Here is a 17,856-nt window from a genome sequence, read left to right on the forward strand (position 1 = left end):
TAAGACTCAGGGGGCTGTATCTCACAGGCTCTTCACTGGAAGGCAGCGCTGATGCCTAAGTAAGGCATTGCGCTGCCTTCCATGCCATCGGGTCCCCATTACAGCCGCACGGGGGCCCGATGGCACCTCCGACCGCCCGCCGCAACTCCCGTAAAAGCTGCAAACTGCAGGTCTGAATTGACACGGGACCCCCCCCACGCATTGTCCCAGGGTGCCTGCTCAATGATTTGAGCAGGCACCTTGTTCCAATCACCGCCCGCTGCGCAGCCACTGTGGGGGTCAATGTTAAAGGAGCAGGCACTGTGGAGGTCAATGTTAAAGGGGCAGGTACTGTAGAGGTCACTTTTATGGGGGAAACGGTTGATATCTTTTTACGACACACTGAAGCATAAAATGAAAAACAGATGTAGCAGGGGTAACATACACACTCTTAACTCACTCAAATTTCTTAACTTATCGCGTTATCTTGAAACAAAAGCCATTGAAAAGCAATTGCTTAACGCATTTAGTTTAGATAACATGTCTCAAAGCATGTGTGTTAACCCTGCTACATCCGTAGATGAAATACACCCGTGCGAAGCCGGGTCCTTCTGCTAATAAATATATATATATATATATATAAGTAAGGGATCGCCTCTTATTCGGGGGTCATTCTCACAATGATCTTCATCGACCACAGGGTTAGGGGCCAAACATTGCTTTTATTTGGCACCTCAGCAAAACCAAAACAAACAATACAAATAAAACACCTGCCCGGCTGGGCTCTAACTAAACATGAAGACTCCCTACCTCACTGAAAGCCCCATTTACACACAGGAAGAACATGCGGCTTTTCCCAGCCTAACAATCCAGCACTTCCAGGCTGTAACAAAGTCCAGTACCTTTTGGGGGATTGTGGCCCAGAAGTCCTCCTGACTCTGGCCTAGCGACCGTCTATTACAACACATCGCGGAGTCCCCCAAAGTTCAGGCTAACACCTAGCCCCGTGGCCCCTCAGCCAGCTAGGCTGAGCCCACTTGAACAGAGCCTTCCCAGGCCTCTGCTGCACACAGACTCTCCAGAGTGAGACACACCCAAGATCCAGTAGCAGGATTAAATAGGATCCCTGGACAGGAGCATGCCCTAAGTCCCGGACTGGAACCTGGGGAAACGCCACTATATATATAAATCTGTATATTTCAATGCAGTGCTGACACCTTATACAGGCTGCGGCCTGTTACTACTAAGGAACGCCTTCTCCCATCTCAGCGAGGGGAAGGCGTTCCAGCTCGGGAAGTGTGCTTCTGGGCTTTTTACCTCTAGGATGCCATGGTCACATTTGAGTGCATTAACCTTTATTATGTTTATTTCTTTTCTCCAGAGATGCTATCACATATGAACAAAATAAAGAAGTTACCTTACTGGCCAAGTTTGATAATGAGTTTGAAGAGATTTCAAAAGTTTCTTTAATGTTTACCACCGGTTCCTTCATTGGACCAAAACACAAACTGCGAGTTATGAGGATGAGACTGAGATCTTCTTTGCATCCTGACAGGTAAAGTATCAGTAACGTACTATGGTAACCAGGTGAATGACCAATGTGTAGGGAACGTCATACTGGCTAACATGATTAGATATTTTCAGGGCAAGTTTATTGCTTCATTAAAATGTATCCAGTGTTATGTGAAAAAAGGAAGATAAGGCACACCGATGAAAGCAGTTCAGGTTTAGCAGTATGATCAGTTAGACTTTTCATTACCAAAAAGATATATATATAAATTTTTGATACAAGAAAAAAATACAAGCTATTAGGTAAACATGAACAGAGTCTCTTCAATAACATATGGTTGTGCTCCCTCTTGGGTCACATGGTTTGAGAAGGAAGATTTATTATCTCTCCATAAAAGCAGGAGGACACTTTACTCATCGTGATGAGCTAAGAGACAGGAGCGCAGGAAACAGGCTGGGGGGGGGGGGGTGAACAGTATTATGTACAGGTGGAGCATGAACAAGTAGATCAGGAGTAACCCATTTGATTTAATTTTTCCAGGGAAATACTCTGCCGCTATGACTTCGTCCTTCCTGAAAATGTTGAAATAGATTTCATGCCTGTTCCATGTGAAAACTCCAATATTTTTTCCTCCTATTGTGGAGCAAATGGAGGTGAATGATCTGAATGAGACAATATTGTCCCCCCCCTTCTACCCAAGATGGTGAATGCACTTTATGACAGTATTGACCATCGTTAAAAGGAAGATGGAATCAGCCGTTGTATTGAGCACCGGGATGCAACACTAGCCTTACCCCGAAATAATGCATTCCTTTATGAAGGCTTGGATATTTTCAAGGACACTAGTGCTTTTGAGACTGCAGGAATGGCATGGATTTAGTCATTTTTCTATATTGTTAATTTGTATAAATAATGTGAAAATTATGTGATTTTTATAATATAGAAAACTAAACTATTTCAGCAAATATTCTATTTTTAATATGAATAAGTTAATTGGAGTTTATTAATTTTGCTTTCAGTGCAGATTCTATCTCTATGCCTCTCTATCTATATCTATATCTATATCTCTATCTATAATCAGGAAAAAATTCCACAGCACCTCCAAGGCATAAAATAAATTCAGGCTTTATTCACCAGACACGCGACGTTTCGATCAGCTCCCTGGGATCTTTCTCAAGTCACTGCTTGAGAAAGATCCCAGGGAGCGGATCAAAACGTCGCGTGTCTGGTGAATAAAGCCTGAATTTATTTTACGCCTTGGAGGTGCCGTGGAATTTTTTCCTGCTTATTATCTGAAGGGGGATCGCCTTCTCAGCCGCTGGCACTCCGTCTACACTTGATATACAGCAGTGCTGCCCCAATCTTTTTATTTCTTGAGATATATATATATCTATATATCTATATCTATATCTATATATATATATATATTTTTTTTTTTTTTTTTGGCGGCACCGAACAAACAAGCGTGAAGCCACAACATGCACAACCTTGAGGCGGATGGGCTACAACAGCAGAAGACCCCACCGGGTACCACTCATCTCCACTACAAATAGGAAAAAGAGGCTACAATTTGCACGAGCTCACCAAAATTGGACTGTTGAAGACTGGAAAAGTGTTGCCTGGTCTGATGAGTCTCGATTTCTGTTGAGACATTCAAAAGGTAGAGTCCGAATTTGGCGTAAACAGAATGAGAACATGTATCCATCATGCCTTGTTACCACTGTGCAGGCTGGTGGTGGTGGTGTAATGGTGTGGGGGATGTTTTCTGGGCACACTTTAGGCCCCTTAGTGCCAATTGGCCATTGTTTAAATGCCACGGGCTACCTGAGCATTGTTTCTGACCATGTCCATCCCTTCATGACCACCATGTACCCATCCTCTGATGGCTACTTCCAGCAGGATAATGCACCATGTCACAAAGCTCGAATCATTTCAAATTGGTTTCTTGAACATGACAATGAGTTCACTCTACTAAAATGGCCCCCACAGTCACCAGATCTCAACCCAATAAAGCATCTTTGGGATGTAGTGGAACGGGAGCTTCGTGCCCTGGATGTGCATCCCTCAAATCTCCATCAATTGCAAGATGCTATCCTATCAATATGGGCCAACATTTCTAAAGAATGCTATCAGCACCTTGTTGAATCAATGCCACGTAGAATTAAGGCAGTTCTGAAGGCAAAAGGGGGTCCAACACCGTATTAGTATGGTGTTCCTAATAATTCTTTAGGTGAGTGTGTGTGTGTGTGTGTATGTGTGTGTATATATATATATATATATATATCTCTTTTTTTTTTTTTTTTTTTTTTTTTTTTCTCCCCACAAACTATTTTTTTTTTTTTCAGCCAGTTACCCAGACACAGGATATTGAGAATTGTTTGTATGGTGTCTACCTCTGCATTTCATTTCATGAATGTATATCGTATGTGTATATGTTTTGTTTTGTTTATTTTGAAGAAAAAGTTAAAACTGTGTTTTCTGTACAAACTTTTTTTATTTTTTTATATATTTTTGTAAAATATCATCACTGTATTTAGAAAATTGCCATGTGGGAAGGCGTTTTGGGCAAAAACCCGCAACTTTAATTGACATGCTGTGGATTCTATTGCAAGTCAAGTTATTGTAGGTGCAAATTTCATTACAGAAATTTTATGCAGTGCTTGAATTTAACTTTGAACACTGTAATTTTTTAACATAATACAGTATTCTGCTGTGAAAAATTGATATTGCAGTGTTTTTTCTCTGTGTGGCCGTATCTTAAAAGCTCTGGTGTACGTGTCACTGACTGCAGTTGCGCTTATGTTGTCAGAGCATTACCATGAACTAACTGCATTGTCAATTTGAATTTTTTTATTTTGATATTGCCGCTTTAGCCCCCAAATACTCAAATCAAACTAGTGATGAAACTCATAGGGTTTGTGGAGGGTGTAGACAGCCTAATGCAGATCCGATGGATGCATCTGTTAATCTTGTTTTTATCCTCTCCTCCAGGGATGCCCAGCCTGCGGCCTTCCAGTTGTTGCAAAACTACAACTCCCAGTATGCCCATACAGCCTTTAGCAGGGCATGGTGGAAGTTGTAGTTTTACTCTTTAGAGTTTCTCTCTTCTTTCTTACTATGAAGCTGTTAGAAAAAGGAAAATCTGACCTATACACATCAAAGGAGGCTTAGGACAACTTCTGTAGAATTGAGGTCTGGCTGCAGTTAACATGTGTTACATGAAGCCACTAATGGGACACTGCACTTTCCAATGCCACCACCACTCCATTCACTAACACTGCAGATAATTCTGCTACAGTGAAATACTGTAATAGCAAAACTACAACTTAACACACACCTCTCATTTCAGGTGACTTTTTACACAAAGCATGTGTGTCAATGAGTTTCAACAATATCTGGCCGTTATATGACTTGTATCTGGCAATTATCACCAGGTTTCCCCCTCTGTAGTCTCGATCTCTAATTCTTAGTTTTCTCTGAACAAGTAGGTGTAGACTAGCTGCTTTTATGTCTCCTATACACTGCTCAGAGAAGAAGTAGAGATCCTGCTATCCTATCTGTCTATCACATACAAACCGGATTCCAAAAAAGTTGGGACACTATACAACTCGTGAATAAAAACTGAATGCAATGATGTGGAGGTGCCAACTTCTAATATTTTATTCAGAATAGAACATAAATCACGGAACAAAAGTTTAAACTGAGAAAATGTACCATTTTAAGGGAAAAATATGTTGAATCAGAATTTTATGGTGTCAACAAATCCCCAAAAAGTTGGGACAAGGCCATTTTCACCACTGTGTGGCATCTCCCCTTCTTCTTACAACACTCAACAGAGGAGACCAGTTTCTCAAGTTTAGAAATAGGAATGCTCTCCCATTCTTGTCTAATACAGGCCTTTAACTGTTCAATCGTCTTGGGCCTTCTTTGTTGCACCTTCCTCTTTATGATGCGCCAAATGTTCTCTATAGGTGAAAGATCTGGACTGCAGACTGGCCATTTCAGTACCCGGATCCTTCTCCTACGCAGCCATGATGTTGTGATTGATGCAGAATGTGGTCTGGCATTATCTTGTTGAAAAATGCAGGGTCTTCCCTGAAAGAGATGACGTCTGGATGGGAGCATATGTTGTTCTAGAACCTGAATATATTTTTCTGCATTGATGGTGCCTTTCCAGACATGCAAGCTGCCCATGCCACACGCACTCATGCAACCCCATACCATCAGAGATGCAGGCTTCTGAACTGAGCGTTGATAACAACTTGGGTTGTCCTTGTCCTCTTTGGTCCGGATGACATGGCGTCCCAGATTTCCAAAAAGAACTTCGAATCGTGACTCGTCTGACCACAGAACAGTCTTCCATTTTGCCACACTCCATTTTAAATGATCCCTGGCCCAGTGAAAACGCCTGAGCTTGTGGATCTTGCTTAGAAATGGCTTCTTCTTTGCACTGTAGAGTTTCAGCTGGCAATGGCGGATGGCACGGTGGATTGTGTTCACTGACAATGGTTTCTGGAAGTATTCCTGAGCCCATTCTGTGATTTCCTTTACAGTAGCATTCCTGTTTGTGGTGCAGTGTCGTTTAAGGGCCCGGAGATCACGGGCATCCAGTATGGTTTTACGGCCTTGACCCTTACGCACAGAGATTGTTCCAGATTCTCTGAATCTTCGGATGATGTTATGCACAGTTGATGATGATAGATGCAAAGTCTTTGCAATGTTTCGCTAGGTAACACCTTTCTGATATTGCTCCACTATCTTTCTGCGCAACATTGTGGGAATTGGTGATCCTCTACCCATCTTGGCTTCTGAGAGACACTGCCACTCTGAGAAGCTCTTTTTATACCCAATCATGTTGCCAATTGACCTAATTAGTGTTAATTGGTCTTCCAGCTCTTCGTTATGCTCAAATTTACTTTTTCCAGCCTCTTATTGCTACTTGTCCCAACTTTTTTGGGATTTGTTGACACCGTGAAAATTTGAATCAACGTATTTTTTCTTTAAAATGATACATTTACTCGGATTAAACGTTTGATCTGTCATCTACGTTCTATTACAAATAAAATATTGACATTTGCCATCTCCACATCATTGCATTCAGTTTTTATTCACAATTTGTTTAGTGTCCCAACTTTTTGGGAATCCGGTTTGTACATAGAAACAATAGTAGCAGCATGGAGGACGTTATAGATTTGTCTTTCTTTTTTTTGTGAACAATTATTAAAATGGTATTTTTATGTACAGGTTTATTTTTATATAATTATTTGTAAAAGAGCATGAATGTATTATCACTGATCATCACTGTATTTGGATAATTGTAATTGTGATAATAAATGTAGAAAAATTTATGTGACACACTGCTTCAATTGCTGATGTGATGATGTAGCAGGGCCGTATATAGAGTTCATGCTGCCCTGGATACTTTTGTGCTCCCCTCCATCAATAGCCATCAAATTTAGATAACTTTATGGTAAAGCACTCCCTATGCCATCAGCTATTCCTTCCAACTCCCCCATAAGCACGCTACAAAAAATATAAATCCAAAACATCATAGAGAAGATTATATTAAGGCCAAATGCACACGGCCATGTTTCACGGCCGTGAGCTGTCTGTGGAACCGCGGGCTGGATTCCTGCTGAGAGCAGGAGCGCACGGCGTCATTGGTTGCTATGACGCTGTGCGCTCCCTGCTGCCGCCACAGTACAGTAATACACTGGTATAGATCATACCAGTGTATTACTGTATTGCAGCTGCAGCAGGGAGCGCACAGCGTCATAGCAACCAATGACGCCGTGCGCTCCTGCTCTCAGCAGGAATCCAGCCCGCGGTTCAACGGACAGCTCACGGCCGTGAAAAACGGCCGTGTGCATTCGGCCTAAGGCTGGAATTTCCTACGCCAATGGTGGGCATACTGCTATAGAATGGACAGGTGTATATGCAGTGTACTGCTAGAGAACGCTCCAGTGTATATACAGTATACTGCTAGAGAATGGACCGGTGTAAATGGTCAACATACTGGCGAATCAGGCTGCTAAAGCTGCAACCTTCTGCTGTTACCTGAAATCCAAGTTGAGATCTATGTGATTCTTAGCGGTACACTGTATGTATACCATCTAGCACAGGGATTAGCAAACTTCGGCACTCCAGCTGCTGTGAAACTACAACTTCCAGCATGCAAACATGCTGGGCTGCTCTTCTAACTTTCATAGAAGTAAAAGAAGCATTCTGGAAGTTGTAGATTCTAAACAGCTGGAGTCTGGAGGTTTCTGATCACTGCTCTAGCAGTACAAGGTATATACAGTGCCTTGCAAAAGTATTCACCCCCCTTGACTATTTTTGTATTTTGGTGCCTCACAACCTGGAATTAACATGGATCGTCGGAGGATGTGCATCATTTAATTTACAGAACATGGCCACAACTTTTGAAGATGTTTTTTTAATTTTTTATTATTATTGTGAAGCAAACAACAAATAAGACAAAATAACAGAAGTCAATGTGCATAACTATTCACCCCCCTAAAGTCAATACTTTGTAGAGCCACCTTTTGCAGCAATCACATCTCCAAGTCGCTTTGGATAAGTCTCTATGAGCTTGCCACATCTTACCACTGGAATTTCTGCCCATTCCTCCTTGCAGGACTGCTCCAGCTCCTTCAAGTTGGATGTTTGCGCTTGTGAACAGCAATCTTTAAGTCTGACCACAGATTTTCTATTGGATTGAGATCTGGGCTGTGACTAGGCCATTCTGCAGTACGCAGCCCTGCAGGGTGAGGCGAATGGTGAGATCACAGGGGTAGTTACTAACCAAGGGTGGTTGTAGTACTCAGTCTTTTATATACCCTGGGCAGACGTACAGCAGTGATGGAGAGGCTGGCACAGGGATCCTCTAGGGCACTCTCTGTGTATAGGGACCAGGCCTGATGGTAGGTGAGGTGCCCTGGATGTTGCAGGTTTTTTTAATGTGCCGGTGGCAAGATCCCTTTAAATTCGTGACGCCAGTGGCGATAACAGTGGCACACCGATTTATTGGAGTAATAATGGAGGAACACACGTTGCAGTGAACCAAAACTTCTGTTTACTGAAATAGTTAACTATATACAGTCTTTGGTCAAAGTTCCATATGTAAGAGGTAGTAACATGCAGGCTTTACATCAATTGGCAGGCACAATGTTCTTGCAAGATACTCAGAGGGTTAAACACTTACAGATCATGCTGCACTTTCCTCAGAATCCTGTCTGTCTTTATCCCAAGGCCCGTATGCCCTATTGCTGGCTTTATCCTTGGTTAGGAAAAACTCTGGTGTGTATATATATATATATATATATATATATATATATCCTTATATCCTTGCTGTAGAATATCCTTCTGCTCTTCTTCAGCTCTCTGTTTAGCTGGGAATACACTTGGCTCTGCACTGCACCTTTAAGGGAACTTGGTTTTTCTCAGGAGGCAACTCTTCCCCTGGTGGCAACTTCTAAGCTTCTTTGCTCAGGACCCTCAGGCAGGCTAGACTGCACTCGCTAGCCTCCTGGACTATACTGCACTGCCTCTTTCCTGTCTGGGCCTAACTATATATACTAGGGGTTCCCTAGCTCCCTCTACTGTCTAGGAGGAGGAACTACCCCTAACAGGCCTGATACAGGAAAAACACATAAAAACATCATATAAAATACAATGACCATGTTCCACAGGAGGTGAATAATAACGTGGCCATATTGACCCTTGTGTAGTGCCCACATTTACTTAGTGGGACACTACATACCCCGCTGCTTTGAGGTTGCCCATCCTCGGCGCAACATAGGGGGCCCGCCCAGCTGGAAACTGCAACCTGAAAGACAAAATGAAAAGCGGGCATACACAATAATCACAACTTTTGCAGTACAAATATATCAGGCAGCTCCGCTGGCAAAGGAACAAGTGCAGTAAAAAGGGTGAATGGTGGTCAGTACAAGGACACCCCTCTTGTGCTTCTACTTAACCAACAAGATGTTCTCATGGAGGAGAGCCCTACTTTCACCCATTCTCAGTGGTTGCCCTACCAGGAATCTAGGGAGGCCTCTCTGAGTTTTGTGCACTGTGCCGCAAGCCACAGTACCTCTGGCAGTTAGGGACCTGAATAGGGGTATGCTGGTATAATAGTTATCCACACAGAGGTGGTAAGGTAACCCTTATCCAGCAATGCGTGCAGTAAGTCCCACACTATCCTCCCACTAACTCCTAGAATTGGGGGGGGGGAGAATTCTGGGGGTTCTAACCGGGGATCTTTTTCTTCGTAAATGCGGAACTTGTGGGTGTATCCGGAACTACTCTCACAAAGTTTGTAAATCTTAATGCCATACCTTGCCCATTTGTTAGGCAGGTACTGGCGGAATCTTATCCACCCTTTGAAAAGTAATAGGGACTCATCTACACAGACATTTTTATCAGGGGTGTACACCTCAGCAAACCTGGTGTTAAAGTGGTCAAGGACAGGCCTAGCTTTGAACAGACGGTCAAATGTCGGGTCATTATGGGGCGGGCACTGTGCATTGTCATTGTAGTGTAGGAATTTCCGAATTGACTCAAATCACTTCCGGGTCATGGTGTTACTGTAAATTGGAGTCTGGTAGAAAATGTCCGAACTCTAATATTGTCTTAACATTTGACTTCTTAACAATGCCCATATGCAGCACGAGTCCCCAAAACGTCATCATCTCTGCTGAACTTCCGGGGTCCAACCTAGGGGTCTCGAAAATGGCGATGTAGGGTTCTCAGCAATGAATTGTTGGCATATAAATTGGTTTGGGCAACCATTACATTTACAAAACCTTCAGAGAAGAAGATTTTTTAAAAAAAATCTAGTTCAGTGAAGCCCACACATTCTGGAGGTACCCACAAAATCTGGAATTTGGGGCTGATAATGGGTTTACTCTGGGGCGGTGCCGTACGTAGAGAAGTAAGGACCCCATACCAAGGGTCAAACCAGGCCCCCCACACAGGACAGACGGGTTTCTGCCTAAACCCTTTTCAATGACCCTTGGCCCAATTTTCGACTGCCTCATTTGCTAAAAGTTGTTCCTTTAGGCCTCATGCACACGACCGTTGTGTGCATCCGTGGCCGTAGTGCCATTTTCCGTTTTTTTTCGCGGACCCATTGACTTTCAATGGGTCCGTGGAAAAATCGGGAAATGCACCGTTTTGCAGCCGAGACCGTGATCCGTGTATCCTGTCCATCCAAAAAATAGGACCTGTCCTATTTTTTTGACGGACAACGGTTCACGGACCCATTCAAGTCAATGGGTCCGTGAAAGAACACGGATGCACACAATATTGGCATCCGTGGCCGTAGGTTACTTTCATACAGATGGATCCGAAGATCCGTCTGCATAAAAGCTTTTTCAGATCTAAGTTTTCACTTCGTGAAAACTCATATCCGACAGTATATTCTAACACAGAGGCGTTCCCATGGTGATGGGGACGCTTCTAGTTAGAATACACTACAAACTGTGTTCAAGACTGCCCCCTGCTGCCTGGCAGCACCCGATCTCTTACAGGGGGCCGTGATCAGCACAATTAACCCCTTCAGGTGCGGCACCTGAAGGGGTTAATTGTACTATCATATCCCCCTGTAAGAGATCAGGGCTGCCAGGCAGCAGGGGGCAGACCCCCCCCTCCCCAGTTTGAATATCATTGGTGGCCAGTGCGGCCCGCCCCCCCCCCTTCCTCCCTCTAATGTAAAAATTCGCTGGTGGCACAGTGTGCGCCCCCCCCCTTCCTCCCTCAATTGTAATAATTCGTTGGTGGCACAGTGTGCGCCCCCCCATCGCCCCCCCCCTCCCTCTATAGCATTAACAACATTGGTGGCCAGTATGCGGCCTCCCATCTCTCCCCCCCCATCATTGGTGGCAGCGGAGTTCCGATCGGAGTCCCAGTTTAATCGCTGGGGCTCCGATCGGTAACCATGGCAACCAGGACGCTACTGCAGCCCTGGTTGCCATGGTTACTTAGCAATAGTACAATAGTAGAAGATTCATACTTATCTGCTGGCTGCTGCGATGTTCGTGTCCGGCCGGGAGCTCCACCTACTGGTAAGTGACAGGTCTGTGCGGCGCATTGCTAAATGAACCGTCACTTACCAGTAGGTGGAGCTCCCGGCCGGACACGGACATCGCAGCTCGCAGGTAAGTATGAATCTTCTACTATTGTACTATTGCTAAGTAACAATGGCAACCAGGGCTGCAGTAGCGTCCTGGTTGCCATGGTTACCGATCGGAGCCACAGCGATTAAACTGGGACTCCGATCGGAACTCCGCTGCCACCAATGATTGGGGGGGGGGGGAGAGGGGAGGCCGCACACTGGCCACCAATGTTGTTAATGCTATAGAGGGAGGGGGGCCGATGGGGGGTGCACACTGTGCCACCAACGAATTATTACAATAGAGGGAGGAAGGGGGGGGGGCCGGGGGGTGCGCACACTGTGCCACCAATGAATTATTACAATAGAGGGAGGAAGGGGGGGCCGCACACTGTGCCACCAACCTATTATTACAATAGAGGGAGGGAGGGGGGGGGGGGTGCGCACACTGTGCCACCAACAAATTATTACAATAGAGGGAGGGAGGGGGGGGGGCCGCACTGGCCACCAATGATATTCAAACTGGGGAGGGAGGGGGGTCTGCCCCCTGCTGCCTGGCAGCCATGATCTCTTACAGGGGGATATGATAGTACAATTAACCCCTTCAGGTGCCGCACCTGAAGGGGTTAATTGTGCTGATCACGGCCCCCTGTAAGAGATCGGGTGCTGCCAGGCAGCAGGGGGCAGTCTTGAACACAGTTTGTAGTATATTCTAACTAGAAGCGTCCCCATCACCATGGGAACGCCTCTGTGTTAGAATATACTGTCGGAAATGAGTTTTCACGATCTAACTCATATCCGACAGTATATTCTAACACAGAGGCGTTCCCATGGTGATGGGGACGCTTCAAGTAAAAATATACCATCGGATTGGAGAAAACTCTGATCCGATGGTATAAAAGGGACTCCAGACTTTACATTGAAAGTCAATGGGGACGGATCCATTTGAAATGGCACCATATTGTGTCAACGTCAAACGGATCCGTCCCCATTGACTTGCATTGTAATTCAGGACGACCAGGCGGACACCAAAACGACTTTTTTTTCATGTCCGTGGATCCTCCAAAAATCAAGGAAGACCCACGGACGAAAAAACGGTCACGGATCACGGACCAAAGGACCCCGTTTTTGCGGACCGTGAAAAAATACTGTCGTGTGCATGAGGCCTTAGAGAGTAAAGTCCTGACCAAGTTTTCACCTCGAGTAGAAGAGCAGATAATCCCTACTAAAACTGGGCGCCCCCTTGCCCTGGGCCCCATAGCAGTCGCATGGTCTGCTGCTATGGTAGTTATGTCCCTGCTCTCGGGGCTGCCTCCGCTGCTACCCTGGGGTGCCTTCTTGAATGGTGGTGCATTCTTGGATGATTATGAGGGGGTAGAGGAATAGACTCAGTATCGGAAGCAAAATACGCGTATGCCTCTTCAGCTGAGTATACGCGTTGGGACGGACGGGCCTTTTTTATTTTATTGGGGTGTGACGTGTGAAATGTGTAAACCTTTATTTAGTGTGAGGGGGTGTTTATGTGTGTTTACGTTGTGTTTTCACACGTGAAGGTGCTTGTAATAAATTTGAAATACAGAGAAAAGGAGTAGAAAAAAAAAGTTTTCATGCACAAAGATGTTGCGTGAGTGCAAAAATCTACACTAACACTACCTGACTAAAATAGATTGCTAAATATATATGTATATTTATATATAACTAAACGGGAAAAAAAAAAAAATCTGCACAGTAAACTTAGCGGACTGGTCAGAAAAATGGATGTTTCCGATCAGCGCTCAGCAGGTGCAGGACGCACGCACTGACACAGATATTATGAGCGTGCAAAAATCTACACTAACTTTACCTAAAATTGATTTCTATGTAACACTAAATATGTTTTTTTAACACAAAAAAAAAAGAAAACTAAGCACAAAACCGACCAGTAAAGTACGGACTGATCAGCGCTTGGCGTTCACAGCTCGCACACAGAAAAATTGGTGCAGAGTCGGAAAAAAAAGAACCAGATAAAAGTGACAAAAAAAAAAGGCACAATTTGTTCGCCGTAGGCAAAATCGGAAGGGGAATAGGGGAAGGAATTAGGTCTTGGGAAGGGGGAGTGGATTAGGGATCTGGAACTACTGCAGCAGATGTTCCAGATGTTGTTCTTCTTTTCTTCTCTTTACAGGTAGCAGTAAGCTATGGTGGTACACCACAAGTCCCAGCAAGCAGATACAGCACAGAGGGGCACAGGTCCATTCTGCATGCAGTCTCCAGCTAGAATGGCTTCATGCAGAGGGATTCTTCATGTTCACTCTGCTGCTGTAGCGTTGTCATTGGCAGGAGTGTTGTTCCAGCCAATCGCAGCGGTGGCAGGGGACACCAAACACCGGAGTCCCCTGCCTGACCTCGGGGGAGACAGGTGCTGACTAGTTCAGCACCAATCATCTCCACATGACCCCGGCCCCCCTGCAGCTCCATACTGCTTCCAGTGCTGCGATGTGCCGGTCTTCATTGACCAGCCAATCGCAGCGCTTGGGGCTGCAGGGGGCGGGAATACCTAGTGCTGTCCTTACCCGGCATGCATGCCTGCCGGTAAGAGCAGCCATCACGCTCCGGTTCCCCTCCCAGAACCCGATGGACCCTGCACCGTACAGGTCCTTAAGTCACTTCAAGCTGCGCTGGACATGTACGGTGCGGGTCCTTAAGAGGTTAAAGGGGTTGTCAGAGTTATTCCAAAATCTTCCCAAATCCAGGAGTTGTCAAAATAGATAAAAGAAGTTATACTCACCAGTTTAATCCTCTTCTGCTTCCAGTGAAGCTGCTCTGATCCCCCTACCCAGCTTTGTTTAGGTGACATGCCTGCATCGGGTCCAGGATAGCAGAGTAGCGGTAATCCCATTAAATGCAAGTCATACAAATGCAGTTTTGCTTTTTTTTTAGAGCCTATTCATTTCTATGGGATCACCGCTACTCTGCTATCCTGGCCCGACCAGTGTCACCATCCAGCCGTACCCTAGAGGGGTTGTCTCATTCAGGTAGGAGCCGCTGCAGCTCTTACAACCCCTGGCGAGTAGGTGATTTTGCTGGGGGTTGCCAGTGATATCCTCTGCAACAGCTGGAATAACATTTCTTTAATGGAGACTTGGTATTATAAAGCGGCCATGTATGTCTGTCCATGTAATATTTGGGTGGCCCAGGTTCACCAGAGTGGAACCTGCTTTTAACATATCAGTAAAAAACGTCAAATTGTCACTTTACTGGTAACAGTACAGACTGGTAATCTCAGAGAAACTGAATCCACCATAACATTTATATCAAGCACGATATTACAGTAAATGTGCCCACTGAGTAACATTTATCACACAGGTATTAATGGTTAATAGTGTAGTAATGGGCTAGATGAAAGGTCAGAAGTCACAGAGGGGAGATATACATAGTGATGTCATAGTAGTGTATGAAAGGTCAGAAGTCACAGAGGGGTCACATAGCGGCTATTATGACATCACCGAGTTCTAGACAAAAGGTGACTGCTCAGGAGACATAGGTGTGATTGTGAAGAGAGGAGAAGGCGCGCACATCACTCTCCTGCGACTACAGTTTACTTGCCAAAAAAAGATGGTTCTACTGCTGCTATTTATTTGGGCATCCTATGTATCCTGCCGTGCACTACCTCTACTTCGTCTGAAGAGTCAACTACCTTCAGGAATGGAGAAAATTCTGGAGGAGTCACCCAGTAAGTGTCCCCCATGTGTAAAATATGGCGTTTATAAGATGAGAGTAATGCAGGTATTATCAGCAATTGTGTGACTAAGGCCTCATGCACACGACCGTTGTGTGCATCCGTGGCCGTTGTGCCGTTTTCAGTTTTTTTTCGCGGACCCATTGACTTTCAATGGGTCCGTGGAAAAATCAGAAAATGCACCGTTTGGCAGCCACATCCGTGATCCGTGTTTCCTGGCCGTGAAAAAAATATGACCTGTCCTATTTTTTTCACGGCCAACGGTTCACGGACCCATTCAAGTCAATGGGTCCGTGAAAAATCACGGATGCACAAAAGATTGTCATCCGTGTCCGTGATCCGTGTCCGTTTTTTCCTATCATTTCAATGGCAAACTTGACTTAGATTTTCATGTCCGTGGATCCTCCAAAAATCAAGGAAGACCCACGGACGAAAAAACGGATCACGGACCTACGGATCCCGTTTTTGCGGACTTTAAAAAAAACGGTCATGTGCATGAGGCCTATGGCTAGGTCTACACCTAGGGGGGATTTGGTAAAGGCTGTCCTCCAGTTTTCTAATATACAAAAGTCTTTTTTCTGCAAGCCAAATTTTGCATAAAAATGTGCAACTTTTTGTAAGTTGTAGCCAGAAAGTGGAGGAAATTATAAACGACATCTATCCCAGCTCACAGTACATTTACCTTACTGGAACAAGGACAACCAGAAAACACACCAAATGTATTATGAGGCCTTCACTTAAAATTTAGCACATCTTACTCCAGCACAATTCTTATTAAGAGCAGCACAGGAACTGCCAGTCTTAAAAAATCTGCGGGGTATTTAAGATCTCACACTACAAAAAATAAATAAATCCTGTGAAATTGCTACTCACCGGTTAGGTGATAAGCTGTAAGTCACCGAGAAGTGATGTAATAACTATTCTGACATCACCGGGTTCTAGACAAATGTTCAGGAGATGTAGATGTGATTGTGAGGGAAGGTGAAGGAGAACAAGTCGCTCACCTGCGATTATAGTTTTCTTTCTAAAATAATAGAAGTTTTGTTGATTTTAATTTGCACATCATATAGAGCGCAGATCACTCAGAAATCCCTCATTATGCTGTCAGTTTCTACGCTGCTCGTGAAAAATAAAGGTTGGTTTGGGCAGCAAAGGCAGTTTTTCTTTAAGACAATTTCATAAATTTGTCCTATTCTGCATCCGTAGTTATATGAATTATTGTTACTGTTATTCTTAGGAACCACATGGATGTTAGACATCGAGAGTACTGAGCTGCTCCCGGACATGCATTTCGGATTGATAGCGGCGATTCCATTCATCGTCCTCTTCGTGTTTCTGGTATTATTTGCTATCATCGTCTACTGCACGTATGTAATATTTCACTTTACTTATAACACTATGACATTAGAAATCCACTCCTTACAGATTTTGTGATAGATCTTACAATCTGAGATAAAACACATAATGTCCCCTTCCTAGCCGCACATTCTGACATCACACACCGCACATAACTGCTCTCTCTATATATGTATACTATAATAATGTCTTTGTGTTTATTACAGGTTTTGCCGCAAAAAGCCAGAGACCTAAATCCATCCCAGCCATGCTCAGGCTACATTTATAATTATTTTAAGGGCCATTTGACCCAATTTTTAAACGGACTACCACCGTATTTTCTGACTTTTCAGGAGGACCGTGTTAATATGAATTTACTGGTCTTCCCAACATCTACACCCCCCACCCCATCCATACTACTCTTGGTTTTGTTTGTTCAGTATTCATTTTTCGAAAAATTCAATAAAAATGTTTGAAAACGAAAAAAGTCCCCACTGTCTCCTTGGTCAGATCCCTATAATATTGTAGACGCGGTGTGAAAGGTGGAGGCAGGAGAGAAGCTGAAGGAGTTAGTGAACTCCACTACAGATACATAGGGGGAACTTATCACCACCATGCCAATCTTCTGGGTAAAAAAAACCTCAAAACCCCGGGTTGGCGACTTTTTATACGCCAGTGTGCCTAAATCTAGGTGCAAGGGTTCTTTAGGCTCTCCCTACACCACTTTCGGAAGAAGGGGCATGACAGGAAGGAGTCTGGATGGGGCCATTGGCACCAACACATTAATCATCATTTAAACCAGCTTTTTGGCATCAATCATGGCTGAAATCTATGCCAGATTTCAGTTTATGTGCATGTGCTGCTGAAGGACACGACTAATTTAAGACTAGGCCTGTGCCTTGTCATAAATTAAACACATGCTCTTGCCGCCAAGGGGATATCAAAGATCAGCAAAGAACTAGAGAACCTGAAATGTTCCCCATATAGAAGTGGCTATCTTTGCATAGAGAACTGTACATAAGTGGATGGAATTAGATAGTAGGTCTTGTAGAACTAGTTCAGTTGAATGTAATGATACCTTTCACTTAGCGATCCATTGCTTTAGTCTGGAGAAAAAGTACTTTTAACTCATATGCAAATTAGCAGTTAAGTGCAATAAGGGTGGACCCAAGGCACTCTGTGCACTCTTACTCCTTGTCT

General features: G+C 44.3%; 1 protein-coding gene across 1 annotated transcript in view; it reads left to right on the forward strand.

Annotated features, from left to right (window-relative positions):
- Window positions 1-2,586, forward strand: part of LOC122932477 (lipase member H-A-like) — a 51,493-nt gene extending 48,907 nt beyond the window's left edge. The window contains exons 9-10 of the mRNA XM_044286909.1: window positions 1,361-1,534; window positions 2,030-2,586. Of these exons, the coding sequence (XP_044142844.1) occupies window positions 1,361-1,534; window positions 2,030-2,150 (295 nt within the window). The 3' untranslated portion in view covers window positions 2,151-2,586. The remainder of the gene's footprint in view (window positions 1-1,360; window positions 1,535-2,029) is intronic.
- Window positions 2,587-17,856: the final 15,270 nt, after the last annotated feature.

Source organism: Bufo gargarizans, chromosome 3, assembly GCF_014858855.1.
Source record: "Bufo gargarizans isolate SCDJY-AF-19 chromosome 3, ASM1485885v1, whole genome shotgun sequence".
Lineage (NCBI taxonomy): Eukaryota > Metazoa > Chordata > Amphibia > Anura > Bufonidae > Bufo > Bufo gargarizans.